This window comes from Mustela putorius, unplaced genomic scaffold (genome assembly GCF_011764305.1).
Source record: "Mustela putorius furo isolate JIRA1106 unplaced genomic scaffold, ASM1176430v1.1 tig00000640_pilon_pilon_pilon, whole genome shotgun sequence".
Lineage (NCBI taxonomy): Eukaryota > Metazoa > Chordata > Mammalia > Carnivora > Mustelidae > Mustela > Mustela putorius.
Window position 1 is genome coordinate 110,537 of NW_025421432.1, and position 26,469 is coordinate 137,005.

Here is a 26,469-nt window from a genome sequence, read left to right on the forward strand (position 1 = left end):
TAGATCTCTAGTAAAACTTCAGATTCCTTTGTTTCTTGCAGAAATCAGGAAGTTTGCCATATTCCCTTTGATAAAAAATCAGCTGGAGTTAAATAGAAGCTGTCTTTAGATGGGGCATTTGCTTGACAATTTACCACAGTTCCCACCACACCCTATTTCAAATCTAGTCTTCTTAGTCATTTATTTTGTTTGGGTGGATCTTGAATCTTTACACCCTCAATTTGGGGGTCTTTAAATCACATTTGTGATATGTACACAGCTGGGAGAGATTGTTATTTCCTTGTATTACAGACTTAGGGAACACTACATCTTGGAAAGCTAGGCAAAAAGGCCAAGAGGGATAGTGTAGTAGTTAATATTTTGGGACAAATGTGTTTGGTTCCTTACCTATATTTCTTTATTTATTTCTCATAAAAACACCATAAAGAGAATATTATTCCCATTTTGTAGGTGTGAAAACTGAGTTCTGAGATTAAGGAGTTATTTGAGTTTACAGAGCTAGAAGATAACAGTAAGAATTCATGCCTAGGGTTGGGGTACCAGGTGGTGGGTATTATAGAGGGCACGGATTGCATGGAGCACTGGGTGTGGTGAAAAAATAATGAATACTGTTATGCTGAAAATAAATTAATTAATTAAAAAAAAGAATTCATGCCTAGATCTGTCTTAGTTCTAAATCATACATTTATCAAATCACTAGGAATAAGTGCTATATCTGGCATCTGTTCTAAATACTCAGCAGTATACCTACAGAATTAGGGAAGTCTTAGTTTGATAAAAGTATTTGTGAGAAACACTAATAACCCTGTAGGGTTATAATAGATTAAGCTTATTGCATCAACATATATGGGCTATTTCTATAAAAAAAATCACTGATTTGTTATTGGTCTACATTAATTGATGGACTATATTCATTGTGAGAGAATAGGTACACTGTTTCATGTGCAAACCATTATGATTGCTGGTCTCTGTCTATAGCATGTAAACAAAATAGAGCTTGTTCAGGGAGGGAAGGATGCAGATGGTGGAAATACACAGGATCAAGGCATGTGAGAAACTGCTGGGAGAACAGGAAGAGGTTTCAGTCAAGACTTTTAGTTTCAAGTGCCTGGACCCAACTTAAATAAGCTTAAGCAAAAATAGGAATTTATTGACATATGGCTGAAAATCCAGGATATGCTAATTGGATGTAGGAGCTCAAATAATTTCATTAGATGTGGTTAACAGTAAGAAGCTTGTGGGGATAACAGCAAAGCAACCCTATATCTTGAGTATAATGGTTCAGGAGGAAAGCAGGAGATGATGAAGCTAGAGAGGTGGGCAGCCCAGACACATGGATTTTTGAGGCTTGAATAAGGGTATACATATGTCTCTATCTGCCCATCTATCAGGAGAATATGAATCTCAATATTTTATGGGATTTAAAATTTTTATTTTAGCCATGGACCCAAAGATCACACTGCTAGAGAAAATACTCTAAGGACTTTCTAGTCCTTTTTTAATAAAATTCAAACTTCTCATTCTGGCCTAAGGGATATTTACTCTCAGGGAATGAAATCTTTCTCCTTCAGCCGAAGCACAATCCCTCCTCCTATCTTCCGGTCCTTAATTCCGTGTGTCTGCTCCAAGATCATAGTTTATAAATGGTTCCCTATCTTCAACTTCATTCTCTTTTTCTTTTAATCTTATAAGTGTGTCTTTTCTGCAAGGGCAAACAAACAAGACAAAACCAAACCAAATCAACCAGCTAACCAAATGATGACAGTAAGAATAATAGCAATGACAAGTAAATACCCTGCTTTTACTCAGACTCTCTCTGAAACACTATTAAGAGCTTTAGGATCATAGAATATGCACCCATTTTTGTCTTAATTAGTTTGGGGTTGTTTAATACATAATTGTGAGTCTATATGAACTCAGCTATGCAGGTAATTGTTCTAGACTAAAGCACAACATAGTCAAGCAGTTTCCTTATACTGGAAAAATTTGTGAAAATCACCTGTTCATAGAAGAAGAGAGTATTTGACGGAGTCATATATGTGGATGTTTAAATTATCATTGGAAGTGTTATTTACTGAGTGAAATGGTTAATCTAGAATATATAACAGCAGATTATAGCTTTGAAAACATAGAAATGGGCAAGGATGGATATGTCATTAGATTAGATTACCCACATGGAACAAAATACCAAATGATGAAAGTTAGAATTAAGACCACGCCTTTCCAAAGGATCTCAGACCTTGTGTGGAAAACCATTCATGTCCATGCTTAGGGAAGTGGAATTTGTCTGAGTCTTCCCAGGCAATTTTGGTACTCAGCATTCCTCCACTGGTGATTCTTGCTTACCACGATCTTGATGTGGTAAAAGATGAGCAAAGAAAGTGCTAACCCAGACCAAAAGAATTGCTCTTATACTCTAGAATTTCCTTTATGCCCTAGAAGTCAAAATGTGATCTTTTTTTTTGGAAAAAAAAAATCATAACTTAATGAGGAAATAACTTTGTTTTAAAGATTACATTAAGCCCATCCCAAGACATTTCTTGGTAACGTTGGTGTTACTGATGAGATAGAGAGCAAAACTGTGTTTTCTATTTATTCAGCCTGGTTTCAAGGTTATTCAAGTTATTTTGATATCTCAAATTCAAGAAAGCTTTTAAGATGTTCGAATAAGTTTCCAGAATTAAATCAGTAATATGAAAGCACTGAGTACTCCCCTCAAGTTTTTTCTCAATTTGAAAATTTACACTGACTAGTAGGTTTGCCTGCTGTTGAAAGTTACCTACTTCAGAGATTAAGTATTGTTGATATTTATATTCCTTCCTTTTCCACACAGTTTATCCTTTTGGATATGTAAGACTTAAACCTGTTTTGTCAGGGAGGCCTCTATTCTTTCTCTTCCATCCCTCTTCTACGCACAAACCTTACAAACTAACTTTCTAGTCAACAGTTTCCTGCATCTTTGGGAGTTATGCCTTATTCTCCTTTTCTAAATGTTACCAATAGATAAATTTTACAAATTTAACTTTTTTTTCACTGATTTAATTTTTTTGCTCATCAACTTTTCTTTGCTGTGAGCCACTGGTGGTTGGGATGGGGAAGGTATTGTACTTAAAGGGATCCCATTGTTATTAATGAATTGTTTTACAATTATTTACTGTTCTATTTTGAGAACAGGGGCTACATCTTACTCATATCTATTTTTAATATAGTTCCTGAATAAAGTAAATGTTCAATAAATTTTGTCAAATGTTGATTGCATGCATATCATTTCTAAATTCAGAGGGCCTGGGAAAGTATCTATCCTTTGTTTGGAGTACTAATTGGAAGTATTTCTAATTCTAATATATAAACTATATATATAGTCTAATATAATATATAGTCTAATATAATATATAGACTAATAATTAGTCTTTCTATTCTATATATTCTATATATATTAGACTATTGTATAGTCTAATATATATAGACTAATCATTAGTCTTTCTAATGCTAATATATATTGTTTTCCATTTAAACCATTACAGTAAAACATAGGAAAGGAAATGTGTACAATATGCAAAAAAGAAGAAAGGACCACATACATATGAAAAGATATTCTATCTCACAAATGGTTAGGGATGTATAGATTAAATAGATTTTTTTTTTTTTTTGGTCAAGCCTGTAGTAAGTAAAAAGATTAATATCCAAACTAGTGATAAGAGTTTGCCAAAAGGTGTGCTCTCACACGTTGTAGTTGTGGCTCTAAATTATAATCATTTATAATTTGGGACAGAAACAATTTTGGAACAGTAATCATTTAAAAAAAAAACCATTTGAATCAATGATTACACTACTGGGAATTTAACCTACAGAAATTCAAGTGCCGTTATGAAAAGGCATTTGTGTAAGAATGATTGCTGCATCATGATTAGTAACTAAAAGAGAGAGAGAGAGAGAGAAAGCAACATAAATGTTAGTTTTACAGAAGAATGGCTGAATAACTATGATACATCCGAATTAGGGAATTACAAAAAAATAAGGATATAGATTATTGTTATTGTTAATCACATAAATCATAATAAGCCAAAAACAATCAAGATATAGAAGAACACATACTTTTACAAGTGGAAATAAAAAACTCTAACGGAACACCTAACATTCTTGTTACAATATTTTCAAACTAGTAAGAACAAAACGGAGGTCTTTAAACCAAGCCAGTTAAAAGCCAAAAGATGATGGCAGTGTCCAGCCAGGATTTCTCATGCACGGGACGGAGTGACCCATCTGAGCTGCAGGACGGCTCCGAGATTCCTCTTTGGAAGGCAGAGAGCTCAGGCGTCAGCCCAGAGGTTCATGGGTCTTTCCTCCCATCTGGCAACTGCTTTAGAGCAGGAGGGTGGAGTCAGTTCCTTGGAGACAGAGCACTTCCCTCATATTTTACTTCCACGTTCTCGGTTATAGAGCAAACTCTTTATCTGTGTTCTGAATTTGGATCAGAATTTGGAATTTCAATTGAGTTTACTTATGCTCAGATATTTTTTTTTTTACCTTAGTCATTAAAATATCAGCAACAATCCTAAATTCCAAATGAAAAACAAACAAGCCTGAAACAGCAAGATGTATCAGTATCTGAAAAATGTTGTTAGTACTATTTTGTCTCAGGATAACCCAGAACAGATTTAGAAACTATGTTGGTATATGCTGAGGTGGATTATTGGTTTTGTTATTCAGATAATTCATAAAGACTATCTTCTTACTGAAATATCTGGATATAGGAGACAAAATGTACTCTGACCTGCCTTTTCCAGGTAATTGCCTCCACTCTACATTATTTATGGAACATAATCAGGGTTTTTCTTATTGTAGGCATAGTCATCTGCAGTATTTTGTTGTGAAGATCAGGGCAAGAAGGTAGTGACGCAAGGCAGAGGATAACATTGAAAAATATGCTTGAAAAGGAATTTTTAAAATAGATAAAGTGCAATTAGATTACTTTAGCTAATTCCATAGCTTTGGAGATCTGAATTGGATTAACCATACTGCAGTGTCTAATGACCTGTGACCAATGACAGGAGTATGGAATTGGGTAGAGTTTCTGTGACAAGGCATTTCTCTGAGACTAACAGCCACAGCATTAAGTTCTAAGAGCCCCCTCCTGGGTCTCAGTGAAGTCCCGACTGTCTCTGAGAGAGACAGTCTGATGGAACTCTTTCAAATTGCTGAACAGCCTTGCTAATCCTGCCCGTCTCCAATCTCATACTCTGGATCCATATTTTTCTCACTATGGTAAGCTTTCCAACTACTTTTCAGATAACCACACTTAATATTTGGAGTGGATTGACACTTTTGTAATAGTAAAACCACGCCTGAAATGTCTGTCTTTGTGGATACCCTTCATTATTTTAATGGCAAAGAGAGAGCATTTTTACTCAGAGGAAATATCCATTTACTTCTTGGGTGCTTTGTGATACTTTAGAGGAAAAATGAGATTACGTGAAAGATATGTACTTTTTCTGTGATGTTGATCATATTCCCTTACATTCTTTCATAATTAATTTTCTTGCTTTTTAAAATCTAATTTTTTTTAAAAAAGATTATTTATTTATTTGAGAGGCAGAGGTGGGGGGAAGCACAGAGGGAGAGGAGAATCCTCAAGAAGACTCCCCACTGAGCACAGAGCCTGATGTGGGGCTTGATCCCAGAACCCTGAGATAATGACCTGAGCCAAAATAAAGAGCCAGATGCTAACTGATTGAGCCACCCAGCACCCTTAAACTTCTTTTTTAAATGCTGTTTTCGGCACCCCTCTATACATGTTCATTCTTTAATTTAGATTCTAATCAATACTTAATTCAAAACTATAGAAACTCTATGAGCATGAAATAAGATAATTGTAGTATTTTATTACTTAGCAACATTTTGTTCTTTAGACTTTCTTTTCCCTCTTGTGATTTCAGTACTTACTTGGAGAGTTTTTAATCAACATTTATTTGTGTTTCCTTTTGTGGAGTGACATTTTAAATACTTCTAAGATTTTAATTTGATGAAAGATATGAGCTCTACCTTTTTCTTTTTTGTATGTTATACATACATTCTTTTTAGTATGTTTCCAGTTAGTACATAATTTATTATTAGAAATTAATAATTAAAGGTTAATTAATATAATGAATAAATGAAGGGTAACCCATAAGCTTGTTATTTTAGTTGATACTACCATTCAAATATTTACTATTTTTTTGAATTGGTCTAAGGTAAATATTAGTTTTGTACAATACATATGAAAAGTGAATTTGACAAATAAAGAGTATAAATAAGATATTGTCAACACTTAAAAAGAACACATATTTGAACAACTAAAACATGGGTATGAAAAGGAGTAGTGTAGTTATTTGGACCACATAGTATTCCTATAGATCTATTGAAATCAGCCCAAGCAAATTCATGTATGAATATCTTATTAACACTTGATTAAATTACTGGATATACTTGAAAACAAAAGAAAGTTATTTATTGAATTATTCTGAATTTCACTCTTCAGCCTTTCAGAATAAGTGACATTTTTATCCTGTTTTAATGTGCTTGTGCTCAAAATGTATGTGTAATGTTTAATAGTCAACTATACAGATAATTTCTTTTTTTCTCTCAGGGATAGATCATCATTTAAAGCTATTAATGTAACTGAAACATCATTAGAGTTCTCAGATTTGGACTATGATATTGAATATAGTGCTTATGTAACAGCTAGCACCAGGTTTGGTGATGGGAAAATGAGAAGCAGTATCATTAACTTTCGAACACCTGAGGGAGGTGAGTTCTTTTGGATGTAGGCCAAGTAAAAGAATATCCTACTTAGAAAAAATAAGTAGTAAATATCAAAATGTATTATTAAACCCAACATCTGTCATCATTTTGGAGGCAAAATTGCATCATTTCCCAGCTCTGTGATGTTGGGAAAATTAATCTCTCTGTGCCTCAGTTTCCTATCTATATTAATGGAAACAATGTATGTCTAATTTACAGGCTCCTTATGAGGCTTAAATGAGTTTATATTTGCAAATGCACCCAGTACAGAACTTGACAGTTAGTAAGCATTTTACATATTTGTTAAATGAAACACAGTGCATGAAGTGAAATGAAACAAAATGCACAAGTCAGCTTTTTACCTTTGTTCTCTGTTTCCAGATTCTAAGTTAAATTAGAATTTCATATTATGTGCTTTATATTGGAGACTTGTTATGATGTTGTTTTCAAATACAGGGCAATGGGCATGTTTTAGAGCTAAGATAGTGTTTTATGAGTAAAAAAATCTAATAGTCCTCTGCTTGGGTATTGCTAAGATATAGTGTGAGAACCTATGGATTTCAATTTCATTTCTGACTGCTAATTAGGTATTATTATTTATTTAATTTTTTTATGAAAAACAATGGTCATTACTTATCAAAGACAGGTATTTAGATTTCAAAACATTATTTGAAACCACAAGTACAGTCTTCTGTTCAAAATTTTATTTTGTAGCACCAAGTGATCCTCCCAAAGATGTTCATTATGTAAATCTCAGTTCTTCATCAATAATGCTCTTTTGGATGCCTCCTTCAAAACCTAATGGGATTATACAATATTATTCAGTGTATTACAGAAATACTACAGGTACTTTTGTGCAGGTAAGACCTGAGTTTTCTCCTACTTCTTTATTTATATCCTTCAGTTTTGTTGATGATGATAAAGACTTGGCATGGTAGAAAAATCATTTTTCTTACACTGATAATTATGCATAGACATTTTGTAAAACTCCCACTGACGTTAAGAAAATGTGGTGGAAAAAATGTCAGATACATTTTAATCTAGCTATGCATGCTCACACATTTCAAATGTATTGCTAACAATGAAGCGACCACCTATTTAAAATTCTGTGTATAAATACGGCCCTTAATTCTACTTCTCCAAGAAGTGTTCTCTAAAGAGTTGATGGTTTAATTTACCCTCACTTATTTCTTAGCTAAATTTTCCCCTTTTGTTTGTATACAGTGCAAGTTTGGATATGTTTGGGTATTTTTCCTCAATTTAAAAATTTTTCACTACTAGCAGAAGGGGTTGTTGTTGTTGTTACTTAGTATTAGATGTAATAAAACTACTAGTAATGTGGTTATTTAACTTGATATTAACCCTCTGCAGGGTTTTAGGATCGCATAGTTTTCTGATGTGAATGATGGTTATGAAGATAGCTAAGATGCATTTCATTTAGAGAAATGTTTTCAATTTACTCAACAGAAATCCTCTATTTATCCAAACTAAATATTTTATAGACCTCTAATATATGAAAAGGATGAAACTGGAATGGTTGTGATTGAATCAGAAATAGGGTTGGAATATAATTTGGAAAAAAAAAACAATTTCAAAGAAATACTACAATTTACAATCTCGGGAAACAAAGCAGGATTTATTGTATTATTTGCTTTAGTTTAGACTGATCAGTAGAGTCAGACCAGAATTTTACTAGCTGTCTCAGGACTAACCCAGCAGTGAAGAGGAGAAATCCAAGATTGGTTTGGTTTTGATATTCTGCTCAAAACCCTCTAAGGGTAGGGGTTGAATAAGTGTGACTACTTAAAACTTTATGCCAAAAGGAAAACGACTTTATCCAAGACATGAAGATATAGATATATATGTAGCTATAGATGTAGACTTTTTAAACAAATACCTTAAGAGCAGCAGAAGAAAGGAGGGTGCTTTTTTCCCTTCTATGTGGATTAAGCAGTTTTTGCTATTCCTTTTTGTTCTACTCTATTTGGAGAAAAGAAATGAGATTAATGTGCAATTTATTATTTTTATACAATTGTTTTATAAATTTAACGATGTGTCATTATGTCATAGAGACCATTCAAAATGCAGATTTTTCTTCTTTCATCCACTCAGCAAAAATATTGCAAACTGGTATCAGTAGTTCTAAACCTGAGCAAAGGTTTTGCCTCTGCACAATTTACTTTATGACCTATGTACAAAATTCTATCTTGGTTCTCTTTGTCCACGTCTAAATAATGAAGTGTAAACATCTAACTATGGTTTCAATATGATCTTATGAACCTATTTATTTAAACCTGGGTATATGATACCATCCTGTTTATAATTCATCTATCTTAGAAAATGTAATATTTTATTAAATAATCTTAAGAATGCTTTTAAGTGTGACAGCTGCAAGAGGGCACAGGCTAATGATGTGAAAACATTTCTCATATTGCTTAAAGTTCATCTCTGCTTTAATTTGTGCCTCCAGTTAGTGTTAAATACAGCATCTTCACTTCCTAATTTTCTATTTTGTATTGGCAGAATAGAAGAAATCCTCAAAATAAAATTCATGTAGCAGAATAAGTATAACGCTTTTGTCTTCCTCCTTCTCTTTCCCACAGAACTTTGTAGAATACTTCATGGCGGGCCCATCATATTCTGCTTTTCATTCCTGGTATCTGCTTACTTGTCTCAGCCCCTATGCCATAGCAAATAACTTGAAGAAAAGGGTCATGTGACACTTATCATTCTATCCTCCAAAGTCCCCTGGTACTCTATCACACATAGGTTTAATGCTCAGTAAATATTTTTAGTTGAAAGAACACAAAATTATTATTATAGATCAACCTTATTTTTGGCACTTAGTTATGGAGCATTTGAGTTTGTGGTGAAGTGATTTTTCCTTCTTCTTACCTTGGGGAATTTAATCTCTTGTGTTTTAATCTCATGTGTTTTTCCCTCAATTGCTGCACATTGTGTTTAGTAGAACGTATTAACGCTTCCACATTTTCCCTTTGACCCACTTATGTCATATCTCCTCCCTGTGCCTGACATAGTGTCCTGTTTTACTAACGGGAATGCTAAATAAATACTGTACTGGTGGATTAATCAAATTTGAATGCTTTCACTATATAACTTCTGGCTGCATTTATATATACAAAGTAGCAAGTCTTAATTCAATAATTTAAGCTGAAAGACAGTTTTTTTCCAAAAATCTAATAAAATGACTGAAATAATCATCTGGATAACTGATCTAATTCCAAATTTATTACATGTTTATGGATGTTATATTGATCACGAATGAGTTCTGGGTGATCCAAAATCATTCATGTCTGAATAGTCAATAGGTAAATTATTCTGATAAGTAATCAGAATAAATTCCATAACAAAGAAAAATTAAAAATTATACTCAAAAGCTATATTAATATATTTTTTCATTACCTAATCATGACTTATTTATTTTATAACTGGAGTCTGTACCTTTTGATCATTTTCACCCATTTTGCGCACCCCCTCCCACTCTGTACCTCTGGCAACCACCAATCTGTTCTCTGTATCTGTGAGTGCAGGATTTTGGTTTTTTGTTTGTTTTAGTTTCCTCCTATGAATGGGATCATATGGTATTTGTCTTTCTCTGTCGGACATATTTCATTCAGCAGCATGCCTTCAAGGTTCATCCTTGCTGTTGCAAATGGCAAGATTTCCTTCTTTTTAAATGACTAATTATATTCATATTTTTAAAAGATACTTCATGTAACCCAGTTATTCCATGTGCAAGATAGATATGTTGAAAGATATTGATGTTTACAGATCATATTTTGTGTGACATTGTTATGTTGTTTTAACTTGCCTGTTTCTGGATAAGCAACCACAAAATTGAGGTAGATCTTTTATTACACTCATTCCTCCCTCCACCATATATTGGCAAAAAAACCACAAAACTTTGCTGAATTTAATTTTTTGATACATTATAGAACCATCCTAACTATAAACTTTAGTCAAATGGATACCCTAAGTTTTTCATTTATATTTATTTATTTATTTGAGAGAGAGAGAGAATGCACACATGTGTGCATGAGAGCAGGGGAGGGGCTGTGGAAGAGGGAGGGAGAGATACTGTCAAACAGACTCCTGGCTGAGGGCAGAGCCCGACATGGGGTCTCATCCCAGGACCCTGAGATCATGATCCCAGCCAAAATCAAGAGTCAGTGTGTAGGGCACCTGGGTGGCTCAGTCAGTTAAGCATCTGCCTTCAGCTCATGATCCCAGGGTCCTGGAATTAAGCCCCACCTCAGGCTCCCTGCTAGGCAGGAAGTCGGCCTCTCCTTCCCCCTCTGCCTCTCTCTCACCCACTCTGTATCAAATAAACAAATAAAATCTTAAAAAAAATAAAAAGAGTAAGATGCTTAACCAACTGAGCCACCCAGATTACCCTGTTTTTTCATTTAAATGAACTATTTATCATTTAGTGTGGTTTTAATTGTATACCAGATATTGTTTTATATGCTTCCATATCATCTAATCCTCAAAATCTCTCTGTGAGGTAGAAATAATTATTCCTATTTTATAGTTGAGGAAGGAGAAGTTATGAGTTGAGTTGATTTATTGAAGGCTACTCTGCTAGAATTGAATTAAGTCTATAGGATGTTCAAAGTTTTGTCGGGATTGGAATGACTAAGCTTTCTTTGTGTAGATGCACATTATTATTAAGACTTAGTCATACTAATTACCTACATAATTTTTAAGTCTATTTTCCTTTATTTTAGAATTGGTTTTCTTTAACTATGTGTTTTGTGTTTAAATATGTTCAGAAAGGAAATGATTGCATAAATAAGTTCCCTAATTTCCCTAATCATCGAAAAATGCCTTAGGACAAATATAACTAGGAGTCAGGAAAAAGATTTTTAAAATTGCTCTCACTCTGCATAGAAGAAAGAAAATCCATCTGACTTCCTATCTCTCTGCATGATTATTAAAAAAAAAAAGCCCCATTAAGGATTAATAATAACAATTTGAGAGAAAGAGGTGAATATTTTCATAATTTCTTCATCATTAACAGGATAAAAAAAACAAAAGTTTTTATAGGATACTTAAACTTGTTCAAAAATATATGGTCAGTGTTTTGAAAAATACTTGAATGTTTTATAAGGAAGACAGAACACTGAGAGTACAGTTGTAGCATTTTCAGTTGGCCAGTGAATATTCACCATAAGCTGGAAGTTTCTCCTCTTAGCTATTCTGTATGTTGATTTTAGGATAAAAGCTACTACCATCCATTCCTCTTTTAGCACAACATATTTCCAGTTTAATTATTGCACTAAAACTTTCTATGTTGATTTTTCTCAAAAATTGACATATTAAAATAAGACAACCAATTCATGGGTAATAATTATTCTGAAATGTTTATGTATGCTAAAACTATATCCTGAACAATTAAAATGATATGTTTATTTTTCAGAATTTTACACTCCATGAAGTCACCAATGACTTTGACAATATGACCGTATCTGCAATAATAGATAAACTGGCAATATTCAGCTACTATACATTTTGGGTCACAGCAAGTACTTCAGTTGGAAATGGGAATAAAAGCAGTGACATAGTTCAAGTATACACAGATCAAGACAGTATGTAAACCAAAAGCATTTATTAACCTTTAATAGGATTAATTTAAAACTTTATTTCAGAACCTTTTTTTCTGTTGCATGCATTGCTAGCAAAATCTGTAATTTATTTAGGCACATTTAATTAGTTATTATAGAAGTTCGAAATGCATTTAATGCAACTATAAGAAATACTATTAGAATAACAGCTTTCTCTGTTCATGAAAACTACTACCATTCATGAAGACTCTGTCACTTTTATTCCTTCAGAAGATGTCACAGCCGTCCAAGTTATAAGCATGAAAAATGCTGTTGCATCCAGGGATGGATTTTCCAATACTTAATATACTTGTCCCTTTGCTTTTAGGAGCTACTTTTTTTTTTTTTTTTTTTAATCTAGCAACTTCCATTTCAACCTTTGAATCCACATAGGACTCTATACAGCTTCTTCCTGTGATTTTGACTCAGATACCTGGAATGTCTTTACTTTTTTTTAACTCCAGAATTTTCTTGTATGGAGCTATAGCAGTATCCTGTTTGTGCTGAGTGTTCAGAAAACTGTGATGATTGAAGCACTTGATGTTTTTCAGGTTTCAGCTTCAAGAATACAATGACACAAAAATCGTTGCCTATTTCTTCTTGTTTCTGGTGTCCACTTATTTCTTAAGACTAGTCTCCTACTGAGAAATGGTATTGACCTAAAATTCTGCGGAGAGTAAGATTCTGTGTTTATTGTCTTAAGATTGTAAACCAACAGATGCGATACATATGAGGGAATGCCTTCCTTGTTAGAGCACTCTTTTAAATAGTTTACACAGTGAGTGACAGAATAAGTTATGAAAAAGTATGTGAAAATATGTGCTTGCAGAGTCTTTAGCAAACTGTTTTAGTGCAGTATGTGGTCAATATCATTTCAGACATTCTTTAAATGCAGATCTCTCCCTGTATTTTCACCAACCCATAAATTTTATCAGTGGCCATTATAGCACCGGGAATAATAAACACTTACTGTGCACTGTTGCGGATGAGAAGTCCTAGATGTGATATATGTACGATAAAGATAATCTTTAGAAGAAAGAAAATAAAAAATTTTTAAATAATTTAGATAATACAAATTATCAAATATTTAAATATCGGTGTATATATACACAGTTGTACATGTATAATACATGGATAACCTCCATGTTGTAGGAAAGAAAAGACAAGAGAGTATTATATAAAGCAATTCTCTCCCATATTAAAGATGACAGGGTTTATATTTTGAATCATTTTTAATATAATTATTTTGTCGTGATATTTTATAGTAGGTGGTATTTACTACATCTGCATTTAAATGATGTAAGAGCTGATGGTATAAAAAATGTCACTGCAACAATTACCCTCAGTTTGTGAATTTACTTAGATTTCATTTAGGGTGACTGATAATTCTTATATTTTGTACGTTACCTACCATAGTACCTGAAGGGTTTGTTGGAAACCTAACTTACGAGTCCATTTCGTCAACTGCAATAAATGTAAGCTGGAGCCCGCCATCTCAACCAAATGGTCTAGTCTTCTACTATGTTTCTCTGAGCTTACAGCAGACTCCTCGCCACGTGAGACCACTTCTCGTTACCTATGAAAGAAGCATGTATTTTGATAATCTGGAAAAATATACTGATTATATATTAAAAATCACCCCATCAACAGAAAAGGGATTCTCTGATACCTATACTGCCCAGCTACACATCAAAACTGAAGAAGATGGTAGGCTGGACCCTTTTATTGCCTATAAGCTGATTTCTAATTTATAGGGGCTTTCTGATAGAAAACATCATTCTTATATAGAATCTGTTTGTTCTCAAATAATTAGTCTTTCCATAAACATAACAAACTCTATTTTAAAATTAAAATAATTATCTGCTAATAAAATTAAGTCCCATTACTATTAAACCTCTTCTTTTTAATGCTAATTCACTTTTGCTTTATTTAATATTCTTTTTTTCTTTTATAGTCCCAGAAACTTCACCAATAATCAACACTTTTAAAAACCTTTCCTCTACCTCAGTTCTCTTATCATGGGATCCCCCATTAAAGCCAAATGGTGCAATAATAAGTTATGATTTAACTTTACAAGGACCAAATGAAAATTATTCTTTTATTACTTCTGATAACTATCTAATATTGGAAGAGCTTTCACCATTTACATTATATAGTTTTTTTGCTGCTGCAAGAACTATGAAAGGACTTGGTCCTTCCAGTACTCTTTTCTTTTACACAGACGAGTCAGGTAAGCCGGAATCCATACCTATTCAAATGATTTCACTGTTGCAGCTTTGCTCTCTCTTTAAGGAACAGCATGGAAATTGAAAGGATGTTCAGTGACCTATTTGTAACAAGCTTACAACTATTCATCTACTTTGCTGAACATTTTTTTTTCCCTTAGTTCAAGCTTCAGAATGAAGTGTTTGTTTAAAACTACTTTGGAACTACTGAGTTCCAAGTGTAAAAATGTAATTACTGCTGCTATTTATTTCTGAGATTGAAATACCATCATTTTAGAAATCTTAACTAGTGTTTTTAGGAAGCTAGAGTCACAATTATATTTTTATGCTAAAAATGTTATGAATATAAGTTTTATAATGTGTTTTCCTACAGTGCCTTTAGCACCTCCTCAAAATTTGACTTTAATCAACTATACTTCAGACTTTGTATGGCTGAAATGGAACCCAAGTCCTGTTCCAGGCGGTATTGTTAAAATATATAGTTTAAAAATTCATGAACATGAAACTGATACTATATTTTATAAGGTAGGTTGACTATAACAGTGTATGTTAATTTCAAAAATTCAAAAATTGAATTAAAATCTTTTGACATGCAGGGGAAAACAGACTGTTTTAAATTAAACAAGGATCATCTTTTAAAATTTTTTTTTCCTGCAATTTAGGGGTGTTTGTGGAAAACACGAGAGAACATTTGTCAGATATGGAAGCTGAATACTTTGTAGAGCAATTTACTTAGCACTTACAACTTATAGATATTAAAGAGTTAAGAAATAATTGCATTGTATTGTTAATGCTGGAAAGTATATAGTAAATTTTTTCAGACTATTTAAAACCTGTTGTTATCTTAAATGCAATATATTTCTATTTATTGTCAAGATAGATACCCAGTGATGTTTTTAACCTTTCAGAAAAGTATTTATACTGGAATCTGGTAATCTTCCCTGATAGAATATAATCCCACACTAATTGGTCTTTTAAGCTATACCATTATTCTTTTCAAAACTAATTCATTTGTAACACTAAATACCCTTTCCCTCCTCCATTTTTAGGTTCCAGAATCAATGAAAAATACCCAAAGAACTGATATTATAAAGGATCTCATATATACTAGCATTTAATTGCCAAAATCTGGTATATGACTGGCTTTTGTTTTTAAAAATGTTTTTATTTTTTATTTTTTCCAAAGGCAGATGAAGTACTGGGATGCTCTTACTTAGTTACAGCAAGAAGCATGAAAAAACTCTGCAGTAAACATTGTCCCCAATATTATATGCATTACAATTTATTGTTGATGGTAAATCATTTTTATGGCATATGTAACTTACTAGTAAAAAGCAAAAGGAGTGGTTAAGGTGATGTCTTAAGGAACAATGACTTTCTTTCTGGAAATCAAGATATTAATTTAAAATCTGATTGGCTGAGTAGAATTTGAATTATAATACTCCATAAATGTGGACTCTTTCCCCAAAGCGTGAAATTCTATTAATGATGCTAAGTCTCTAGCCCTCTAATATCTATGCCTGGTCTAATCTTAACATATTCCCATTTTTTGTTTGTTTTATCTGTAATGGTCACTGGGAAACTTATATAAAAAAGGAAAGGGCAATCATTTTCTTACTGCAATCACATTTGGGACTTAATGTGCTACATTATAGCAGTTGCTTAATCTCTCAGTTTCTTCAAATGTAAAATAGGAATTATAAGGATGCATACATTAAAAAATGAGGATTATAAAGAGAGACTCTATATCAAGCATTTAGAATAATCTTTAGCACTTGACAATTGTATTAGCTGTTGTTGTTGTTATCATACATATTTCAAAAAAAGATTTTAAAAATCCATCCGGCGCTGTCATAGTACTAAGCATGAAAGACAGTACACCTCTACCTGAATATGAGAAGTTATAGTCTAAGCTTTTAAACCTCTTCATTTTTCAATAGAAACGCTACCATTAAAATTTCACTAGTAGCAAACATATTACCTTTATACCATAAGTATTAAATGTGCCACTTTAAATTGAGGGAATAGTTTTTCTTTAAAATTTACTACTTTTATTTATTGCTATTTACATCCATTTTTCTCTTCTGTCAATTTTCATAGTCTTTTTTTTTTAATATTTATTTTAGAGAGAGAGTTTGCTTGTGAGAATGGGAAGAGACAGAGAGGGGGAAAGAAGCAGACTCCCTGCTGATGTTGGAGCCTGAGGCAGCTGAATCTTAGGACCCTGAGATAGTAATCAGAGCAAAAACCAAGAGTCAGGCACTTAATCAACTGAGCCACGCAGGCACCCCTTCATAGTCTTATTTTAAGTTCCTTTACATGTACTTCATGCCGCCTTTTTTCCTTTCCAAGCGATTTACCCTATTTCCCTTTCTATGTTTTCCTCTGCCTCTTTCCTATTGGTTTATATTTTTTTCCTTTTTTATCCGTTCAAATTACATGTGGGATTGTGGAGGAGGAATAGTTCCCGATCCATCCCCAAATATTCCCACCATCGCAGTCCGTCCAGTGTGGTCTGCATGGAGACCAATTAATCCAGGCCTGCTGGTAACTTGGATCATTCGCACATCTGATGAAAGGAAATTGTTCAGTAAAAAAGTTCTGTTACAATGTTTGGAAATATTCCTCCCTCAATTCTCCTTCTTACAACTTCTCTTATGTAAATCTGGTAACTATCCAGTAAGCTGCTCACCTTTTTTTTTTTATTATAACCTCAAATTCTGTCATTTTTCTGGGTACGAGCCCCTCCTAATGCAAATCGAAATTTATTTACCTGAGCTGTGTTTAATTTCTCCTCAATAAATTGTTGATAGCTTTCTTTGTTCAATATAAAAATTCCTTGATACAGGAACCATGTATTTCTTATATTCGTATCTTTATAATCTCCTAGTTATCTAACAGTATACTTTATAAATAGTAAGTGTGAAAGAATGAGAGGAAATAATATAATACAATGAGTTCCTAAAATATGTGAATGACTTGGCATATTAATTTAAAATATGATTTAATTTAAAATGTGATTAAACTGTAAGTACCTTGCAAGGTAGTATTCTTGCTAAATTTCTGTTACTGAAGTGTTTAATAAGTCAAAGTGGTTTCTATTTGGGTCAGATATAATGCAGTATTTAAAAAATTATACCATCATAGGAGATTGTCTTCTCTTTCCATAAATATAACAAATTAGTCTTAACTGATCTCTCAGTTTTGACAATTATCTTTGAATGAAGACTTTACACTTAATGATAAATTTTTATATGAGAATGCAAATCCTTCCTTGAGCAGTTGTGATAACTGTTTTGTTTCTTTTTTCATTTTCCTAACAGATTGGGTAAAATTAGAAATTTAGGAATTATCTGAGTAAACTCCTTATTTAAGATTCATGAGAGTAGATATTTTGTTTAATTAACTATTGTATTTCTAATACCTAGTAGGAAGTAGCTGATGAATAAATTAATTTACATAGGATATTACTGGGTTTAAAAAAAATGACTCTAGATGAATTCAAGAAAAATCAAATATTGCTGACCACCCATAATTTGATTTAAGTTGGAGACTTTGATTTTTGCAAATTTAAAGGAAGTAATCAGTATATTAATCTAAGCAAGTGTTAAGGAGACAAAATACTCTAGCATTAAAAAAAATTTAAACTATAGCCATTATGACAATCTTTAGAGCTGAGAGGGTGCCTAGTTCATCCTATTATCATAATATGATCCCACCCTGTGGCACAAAAAAATGTTTACTATTTCACTGAAAATACCCATGCTTATTAAACATAGATGGCATAACTTTCATGTAACAAAACTTTTCTTCCAGTTACAAATTTTTGGTAATGTTTTGTGACAAAGAATTATTTCCTGCTTTCCAGAATATTTCAGGTGTTCAAACTGAAACGCAACTTTTGGGACTGGAACCAGTCAGCACTTATTCTGTCAGTGTATCTGCATTTACGAAAGTTGGAAATGGTAATCAGTTTAGTAATGTAGTAAAATTCACAACTCAAGAATCAGGTAAGACACAGTTTTTTGATCCTAAGATGTTTCACTCTGCATTTAACACTTTTCTCTTCTTTTTGGTTTATGTGATAAAGTATCATCATTTAATAGTGCATTCAAAGGGAAGTTGAATTTCAGGACTTTAACAGTAGGCTGTCTTGTCTGCCTTCCAATCTATACATATATTTACATGTGGTTTTTCCTTTTGAACGGAGGGAATTGAAAGAAGGAAATAGTTTAGGAACAAAGTAGGTTTCTAGGTATCTGTGAAAATTACCTAATTCTTTTTTTATATAAAGTTTTTATTTAAATTCATTAGCTAACATGCAGGGTAATATTAGATTCAGGGTTTAAAATATACAATATAGTGATTCAATAGTTCCATACAACACCAGGTACTCAAAACAAGTGCCCTCCTTAATCCCTATCACTTGTTTTACCCAACACCACCCATCTCTCCTCTGGTGACCAACAGTTCTCTATATTTAAAAGTCTATTCCTTGGTTTCCCTCTCTCTCCCTTTTTTATTTCCCTTTGCTTGTTTGTTTTGTTTCTTAAATTCTTAGTATCAACTGAGACAGCTGGGGTTGTGGAGGAGGGAAGAGAAACCAACCAGTAGTCACTTTTAACAGATTGGTTTATATTTCCATGAAGCGATACCAGTGTTTTTTTTTTTTTTAAGATAATGTATTGTGACATGTGAAGACCACTGGTCATTATGTAAGCTTCTATTTTCCAATCATCCATCTGTAACAAGTGGAGGGAATTATGAAGACTATGAAATACCACCAGTCTAATTAAACAATGTACCTACATGTCACATACATGCCAAAGCTCACCTTTGCTTGTGTACTGGATAGTTTGCGTTTATGATCTATTTCATGGGTGACTTAGAAATGCATTTTCCTTCTCTCAACTGGACCATATATATAAAAGCTCCTCTGCCTCACTTTTTTCATCAGTGATTATTGAATGAGCACAAGATATTACTCTAGTTGTTTTTACTCTGTACCTTTAGATGTACTTCCTCTCACTTTAGTGAATCTCTAACTTGAAACTCGGGACCACTCACTGATAAGTTAGTCATTTTTGCATTGATTTATGAATATCTGAGACTTTTTTTCCAGAGCATCCCCATAAAACAGGCTAAGACAAAAATATATACCATGGATAAAAGTGCATGCTTTGAAGTCAGTGTCTGAATTTGAATCCAAGCTTGCATAGCTATATAACCTTGCAAAGGTCCATGAGTCCTCTTAGCCTCTAATGCTCCTAACTGAAAAGAAATACGTGTAAGCAGTAGCCACCTCTAAGAGTTGTGGTGGAAAATATTTTAAAAGATCCACATAAAGTTCTTATTAGAGTTTTGGGCACACATTTAGTGGCCAAAAAAAATATTACTCTTGCCCCATTCTCGTGTTACAGATGAAGAAACCATGATTCAGACAGTTTAGATAAAAAGGTCTGAAAAATTAGTGAAGAAACTGAATTAGAACATCAGCTTCTAACCACTAGTGAAGCGTGGACATGACTATAGGAAATGGTTATATTATAAATGATAATTTACATAGTCTATACAAATGTTAAACCTATAAAGAAGAAAAACATTTTAATGATTTATACATGTATCAGTTTAGTAAAAATCAATGCTAATCTTTTAGATAGTAATCCAGTAAATGCTTTCATCAATAAAATAAAATTATTGCATAAAATTCTATGCCTTGATTGGTTAAGTAAAAAAGATTTTCAACTTTAAGGGTTAAATATTGCTGGTTAATTATTTTTTTGGTTTACAGAGTCAGTGAAATAGATATTCACAAAATCTGGATTTATAAATTAAACTTAAGCAAAGCATAACCTGAATTTATTTTATGAAAATATTATATATTTTTGAAAATAAGAAAGCAAATAATTAATAATATTTAATTGCCACAACTCTGGATCAGCTGAGAATTTGTCTTTTCTTTAATTTTAAATGCCACATATCCTTTAGTGCAGATGCCTTTATCTTACAGAGGAAGAAAATTTGTAAAGATAAATTTAGGTCAGAGGAGAAAATGAAAGAGTACTTGAGTACTCTTTAAATAATGATGCCTTGACCTTTACCCCTCGGGCATATAATACATTATATGATAGTAAATATAATTTAAAAAAAATAAAAATAATTCAAAAAAATAAATAATGATGCTTTTCATAATGGCAGCAAGTTGTTTACACTTCTTTATACTCCACCAAGTCTTCATACTCTGCTACTTCTTTACAATCCACAAAATGATGATATGCAAATTTTCCTTCTAGCATCCTCTTTTTACTGTAATAAGAAAAGCTATGCTAATATTAGGGGACATTACATAATTAGACATTTTCATGGGAAGTAGCCAGTCTAATCTTCAGTCACTTTGATGGGCTGGGGTACTCTTCAAACAGGTCCACAAGATATAGTGGGCCTCTGAGAAATTGGGTTACTTCCAAGTAAATTCATGGAAGTTCTAGAAAAAAAATAGTACTGAATTAAAAGCAGGGACTGATTTAAATCTTCTCTCCAGGGACTTTTTAAAAGATACTGAGGGATCAGTCTTTCACAATTCTTCCAAAGAAGCCTACCAATTATAAAAACAAAATTCCTAAATTGATCGCATGTTTCCTAGTACTGTTGTTGCAGCAATTCTCTGCCTTTAGTGCCCCGGGTTCTTGGTCATGCCGCTTCGAAGAATGAAAAGGTAGATGGGACAGAGAGTGGTGAGCTCCAAAACAAAGTTTATTGAGCAAGAGAGTATAAAGCTCCCAGAGAGCGAGAGGACCTGAGAGAGTTGCTGTCAGAGTTTCTAAGTTTAGGGGGTTTTATGAGCTCTTTTGCAGAACTATCTTCAGCAAGCAGGGTGTGCTGAGTCACGCCAACCAGGGCTTTGATCACGTATAGGTCTACCTATTAGGTTAATGTCCAACTGCTGATGGTCTTGTTTGGTTGACATCTGGGGCTTATGTCTTAACTGCCCCTTGCTCATGACATATACTTTGTAGTTATTTGTCTTATTTTAGGATGTTTTGCAGAAGTCACTTCTTCAAATGCTGCAAAGCAGAATGTCAGTCTGGTCCTGTTTTAGCTGCAAAACCGGATGTTAGTGCTGGTTTGTCTTAGCTGTTCTGACTCTTTATTTTCCTGTTGGGGACCCTGGCTCTGACTGCCTGTCCAACTATCTCCTAACAGTCTTAGGTCCAGAGGTGTCACATCATGGAGGTACCTACATTTATGTTTTCAATAAAAAAGTTTCCATTAAAAAAGTATTACTAAGACTACTCCTTTCCAGTTAAGAGATAAGGAGAACAGGCTTCAACCACTGCCTGAGCTTGAGGCTGTACAGTTAGTTGCTTCTCAGGATTCGAGGATGATTTCTGCTTGGGCCTAGGAAAATATTCAGTGATTGGCTCAGTATTGTAAGTATTAACATAATAGCATAGAAAAGGAGCTAATTGCCATTTGATTCAGTCTACGTTAAGAACTTAGCCTACATTGCAAGGCTGATATGTTAAATTTTTATTTGGTCTCAACTCCTAAACATGATTTTGTGTAGCAATGATGTAAGGGAATCATTTACTACATGTGGATAAATTTTAACTTTGGACATTTATCTTTTAAGTTCCAGAAGCTGTACAGAACATACAGTGTGTGGCAACTAGCTGGCAGTCAGCTTTAGTGACATGGGATCCACCCAGAAAGGCAAATGGAATAGTTACACATTATATGGTAACAGTTGAAAGGAATTCTACAGAAGTCTCTCCCCAAGAGCACATGTATACTTTCGTGAAACTTCTTGCCAATACCTCTTACATCTTTAAAATAAGAGCATCAACCTCAGCTGGTGAAGGTGATGAAAAAACATGCACCGTCAGCACCCTTCCTGAAGCAGGTAACTACTTTGAAACATGTAACTGATCTGAAACAGATAATTTACCACACACCTGAAACAAGTAACTCTTTGTAGCCTGGGTCAGATATTTTTCAATACCATTTGTAATCTTTTTTTTTCCTTTCAAGTTTTTATTTGAATTCTATTTAACAGACAATGTAGTATTAGTTTCAGATATAGAATTTAGTGATTCATCATTTATATACAACACCTAATTGTGCTCATCACAATTGCCTGTCTTATTCCCCATCACATATTTAGCCCATCCCCCCACCTACCTCCCTTCCAGCAACCTTCAGTTTTTCTCTCTAATTTTTCTCTCTCTGTTTTTTGGTTTGCCTCTTTCTCTCTCTTTTTTTTTTTCCTCCTTTAGTCATCTGTTTTGTTCCTTAATTTTCACATATGAGTGAATTCACGTGGTATTTGTCTTTGTACCACATTTATCTGAAGACACAAAAGACATATTTAAAAATTATAACACATACATTTTTATGACACGTGGTACCTGAGCACTAGCTGTGTAGTACATTGACCCCTCTCCACAATATTGGGAGATTAAAAGGAGGAAAAAAGAGAGAAAGTCTACTCTACTGTGTTTCCACAAATATCTATTTCTTACTATCCAAACTCTGAACTTATTGAGTTATGCTTTCTCATAATTTAAAATATGGAATAAACATGTAAACATTTAAAAAAAAATGTAAACATTTTGATATTTATGTTTTACTTAATTGATTTTATGGAATTCTAGATGCTTCCCTGAATTCCATAGCTGATGGTGTCAAACTCTCATTCATCTATTTGTTTTCGTATATACCAGCCCTTATCTTATATATTATCTGAATAAAAACATCCAGTTCACTAAGCTCTAGTCCACAAAGAAGAAAACTCTTGCCTTCCCAGCACTGGTCTGATCTATGTCATAATCTCCTTCATCCTTTTACCTTCTCCAGTATTGTACCTGCTCATATACATGTAAGTCTGATACCTTCCTGATAATTACTTTCCTGGAAGTTCCAACAGGGACTGTGGTTAATGGCATAATTGTTTACTTCTAGCACATTTGAATCTATTATCTTGGTAGCATATTGTAATTCCTTACTCCTTTTGAAATCAGCATCACCCAATTTTACTCCATTTCTCTATCCTTGAGGCGGTAAACCGTAGAACTTTGAGACATGGTGTGCCTTCTCTCTGGTTTCAGCATCCTGATCAGCATCCTTTCCTTTTCATTATTCCAATGCAACACTTCTTTAGACTTCAGTGTTCTTACTGTTCAGCTGGAATGGATGCTTTTCAGCAACGCCGCCTCTTACTCTTGATATCTCAAACCATGCCACTGTGACTCATCCTCCAGGGGTTTCCCAACGCTGAGAGGACTCCACTGTTTGTTTTCACTAGATGCTGGCTGAAGAATAGTGCTATAAAAAAACAGAAATGGTTTACCTGTTTCAGCTATAAATTCACCTTTTCTAACTCTCCTAGTTGCTCCATAATCTTCTACATACCCTTTGTTCATACTCTTTCAATTTTCCATAGCAGAATTATTCTCTCATTTTGAATATAATCTACCCATATTATCATCTATATTTGATGTGGTTATTCATTTTACTATATTGTGATACTGACTTAACCTCCTTCAAAATTTGCCCATATCTTCATTTATGCTCTCCAGATAGCCTCTCAGGGGTATCACTGACTTCCTCATTTCAGAAATCTGTTTCAATATCATATCTCCTCTAGAACATTACTTCATCAATTTAATATACCTTCTCCTGCATTTTTTCCCACCTCTCTCTCTCACATACACACACACGAATATATACCCACATAAATTATTAGAAAATTTCAGCTAAGGAACTGGTTGGCATATCAGCCCTAAATATTTTCACATGGAATTTATACTACATGAATTCTTCTCTTCCCTACTTTTCTATGCCTGTACTTTATAATCATTTTGACACCAAGCCTCATATTTATATGTGATTCTTACTCCCATCTTTCCTGAATAAAATCAGATCTTATCAGTTCAGTCTCTGCCTTGGTTCTGCACTCTGCTCCTTCTTCTCCAACTTGTCTGCCCCATTTTGCATCATAGTCTCATTGCTTCCTGTAATAATACCCTAAGGTAGCCTTACTACACACACTCATCCAGCCTGCTCATCAGTCTTCTCTTCCTACGCTCTTACATTGATTGAATTGTCTCTCATACACAGTTTAGAGCATTTATGTGTTGGCAGTTAAAGTTTATTATCTGAGGGTGAAAGTTAAACATATAGATTTGAGGCATAGAGTTAAGAATGAAAGTCACAAGATGTAGGAGATGGTCCAGAATACTCCAAAGGTTTTACTTATTCTTATTGTCTAGAAAACGCATCCTGGGGGTACCTGGATGACTCAGTTGTTAAGGTCTGCCTTTGGCTCAGGTCATGATCTCAGGGAGCTAGGATCAAGCCCCGCATCAGGCTCCCTGTTCAGCAGAAAGCCTGCCTCTCCCTCTCCCACTCCCCCTGCTTGTGTTCCTTCTCTTGCTCTCTGTCAAATAAATAAAATAAAATAAAATAAAGAAAGAAATAAAAGAAAAGAAAGAAAGAAAATTCATCCCAGAATTTATCAACAATTCGAATCTGACTTCTGTCTAGCTTTTCATTTTTATGTCCCTCCACTGCTTTTCCTCATCTAGCTGATGTCTCTAGCCAAACTTCATTTTTCAGTATATAGACTTGAAGTATTCAATTCAAAGAACATTTATTAACTTCTCGCTACTTGCTATGGGCTAATAATTGATTAGACTCTCTCTTTTTAAACATATCCAACACTTTCTCATGATCAAATTGTTTTGCTTCCTGTAGCTATATTGTCCTTTTCCTTTTCTAGGTCACACAAAACTCTATTCATTCTTAAAAGTCCAATTTAAGTGTGTGTGTGTGTGTGTGTGTGTGTGTGTGTGTGTGTTTTAAATTCTTCAATGACATGCCAAGCTTTAAAGCCACAGGCTTCACTCCTGACTTGCTGAATCACATCTTCAGGAGTTGAGGCCCAAGAACCTGTTAAGCATCTCTTTAGGTGATCTGGTGGCTAAATCTGGGGAAGTACTGGAGTAGATTACTCATGAACTTTGATGGTTGGTGCTATGTAGCAGTGAGGACAGGGAGTGTCAAAGAGGTTCAAAAAAGAGTGATAGGTAGTTGCCTAGTACGTGGGCAGCAGACCATTGCTATGTAGAATCTGGAAGAAGGAAATATGTGCAAATCCAAGCAGATGGTCTAGTACCAGGTACAGTGGTCTTGATCATTGGACAGGAACTGAGTCTCAGAGAAGTGGAAAAAAGGATAATAATTCCGAGATAAATGAGAGGTTCAAGACTAAAAATGAGGCCAAAGACTCATTATTGAGTCCACTGGTACTCAGGGTGACTGCTTCATCACAAGAACAAAGAGAAGTTCAGTTAGTAGAACTGAGACATGTAATCAAAATAGTAAGTAACCTGCATTGGATAAAGAGACACCTGAATGCAAGATATAGGTCTTTCTAAAAAATATATATATTTGAATTTGATCTTAACTCAGGGTTAGAAGACTACATGAGTGAAAGCTGAAGGGAATCTAAGTCAATGAATTAGGCAGATATTAGATATATGGTACTGTGTGTGATGTACTCACTCACTACTGAAGACAAATTCTTTTCAAAGTTTGTATTCCGAACTCCCTGCATCTGAATGTATATCCCTGAGACCCTACTCCAGATCTAAGGAGTCAGAATTTGGAAAATAAGACTCACAACAAGTCTGCATTTAAACAAGATATGTGGGTAGAACAATGCTGAAATTAGACATGCACTCTATTCCATTGTAAAATTTTTGCTTGCAGGGCCTATGTCTAGTTTGTCTTTATTTTACTCACAGTTTCTAGCACATACCCTGGGAATTATAGGTACT

General features: G+C 33.7%; 1 protein-coding gene across 2 annotated transcripts in view; it reads left to right on the forward strand.

Annotated features, from left to right (window-relative positions):
* PTPRQ (protein tyrosine phosphatase receptor type Q) overlaps positions 1-26,469 on the forward strand; it is a 194,101-nt gene that overhangs the window by 50,696 nt on the left and 116,936 nt on the right. For both annotated transcript variants that reach the window (XM_045082935.1, XM_045082936.1), the window contains exons 18-25: positions 6,626-6,786; positions 7,495-7,640; positions 12,221-12,389; positions 13,821-14,111; positions 14,359-14,634; positions 15,003-15,154; positions 18,498-18,639; positions 22,263-22,532. In XM_045082935.1, the coding sequence (XP_044938870.1) occupies positions 6,626-6,786; positions 7,495-7,640; positions 12,221-12,389; positions 13,821-14,111; positions 14,359-14,634; positions 15,003-15,154; positions 18,498-18,639; positions 22,263-22,532 (1,607 nt within the window). The remainder of the gene's footprint in view (positions 1-6,625; positions 6,787-7,494; positions 7,641-12,220; positions 12,390-13,820; positions 14,112-14,358; positions 14,635-15,002; positions 15,155-18,497; positions 18,640-22,262; positions 22,533-26,469) is intronic.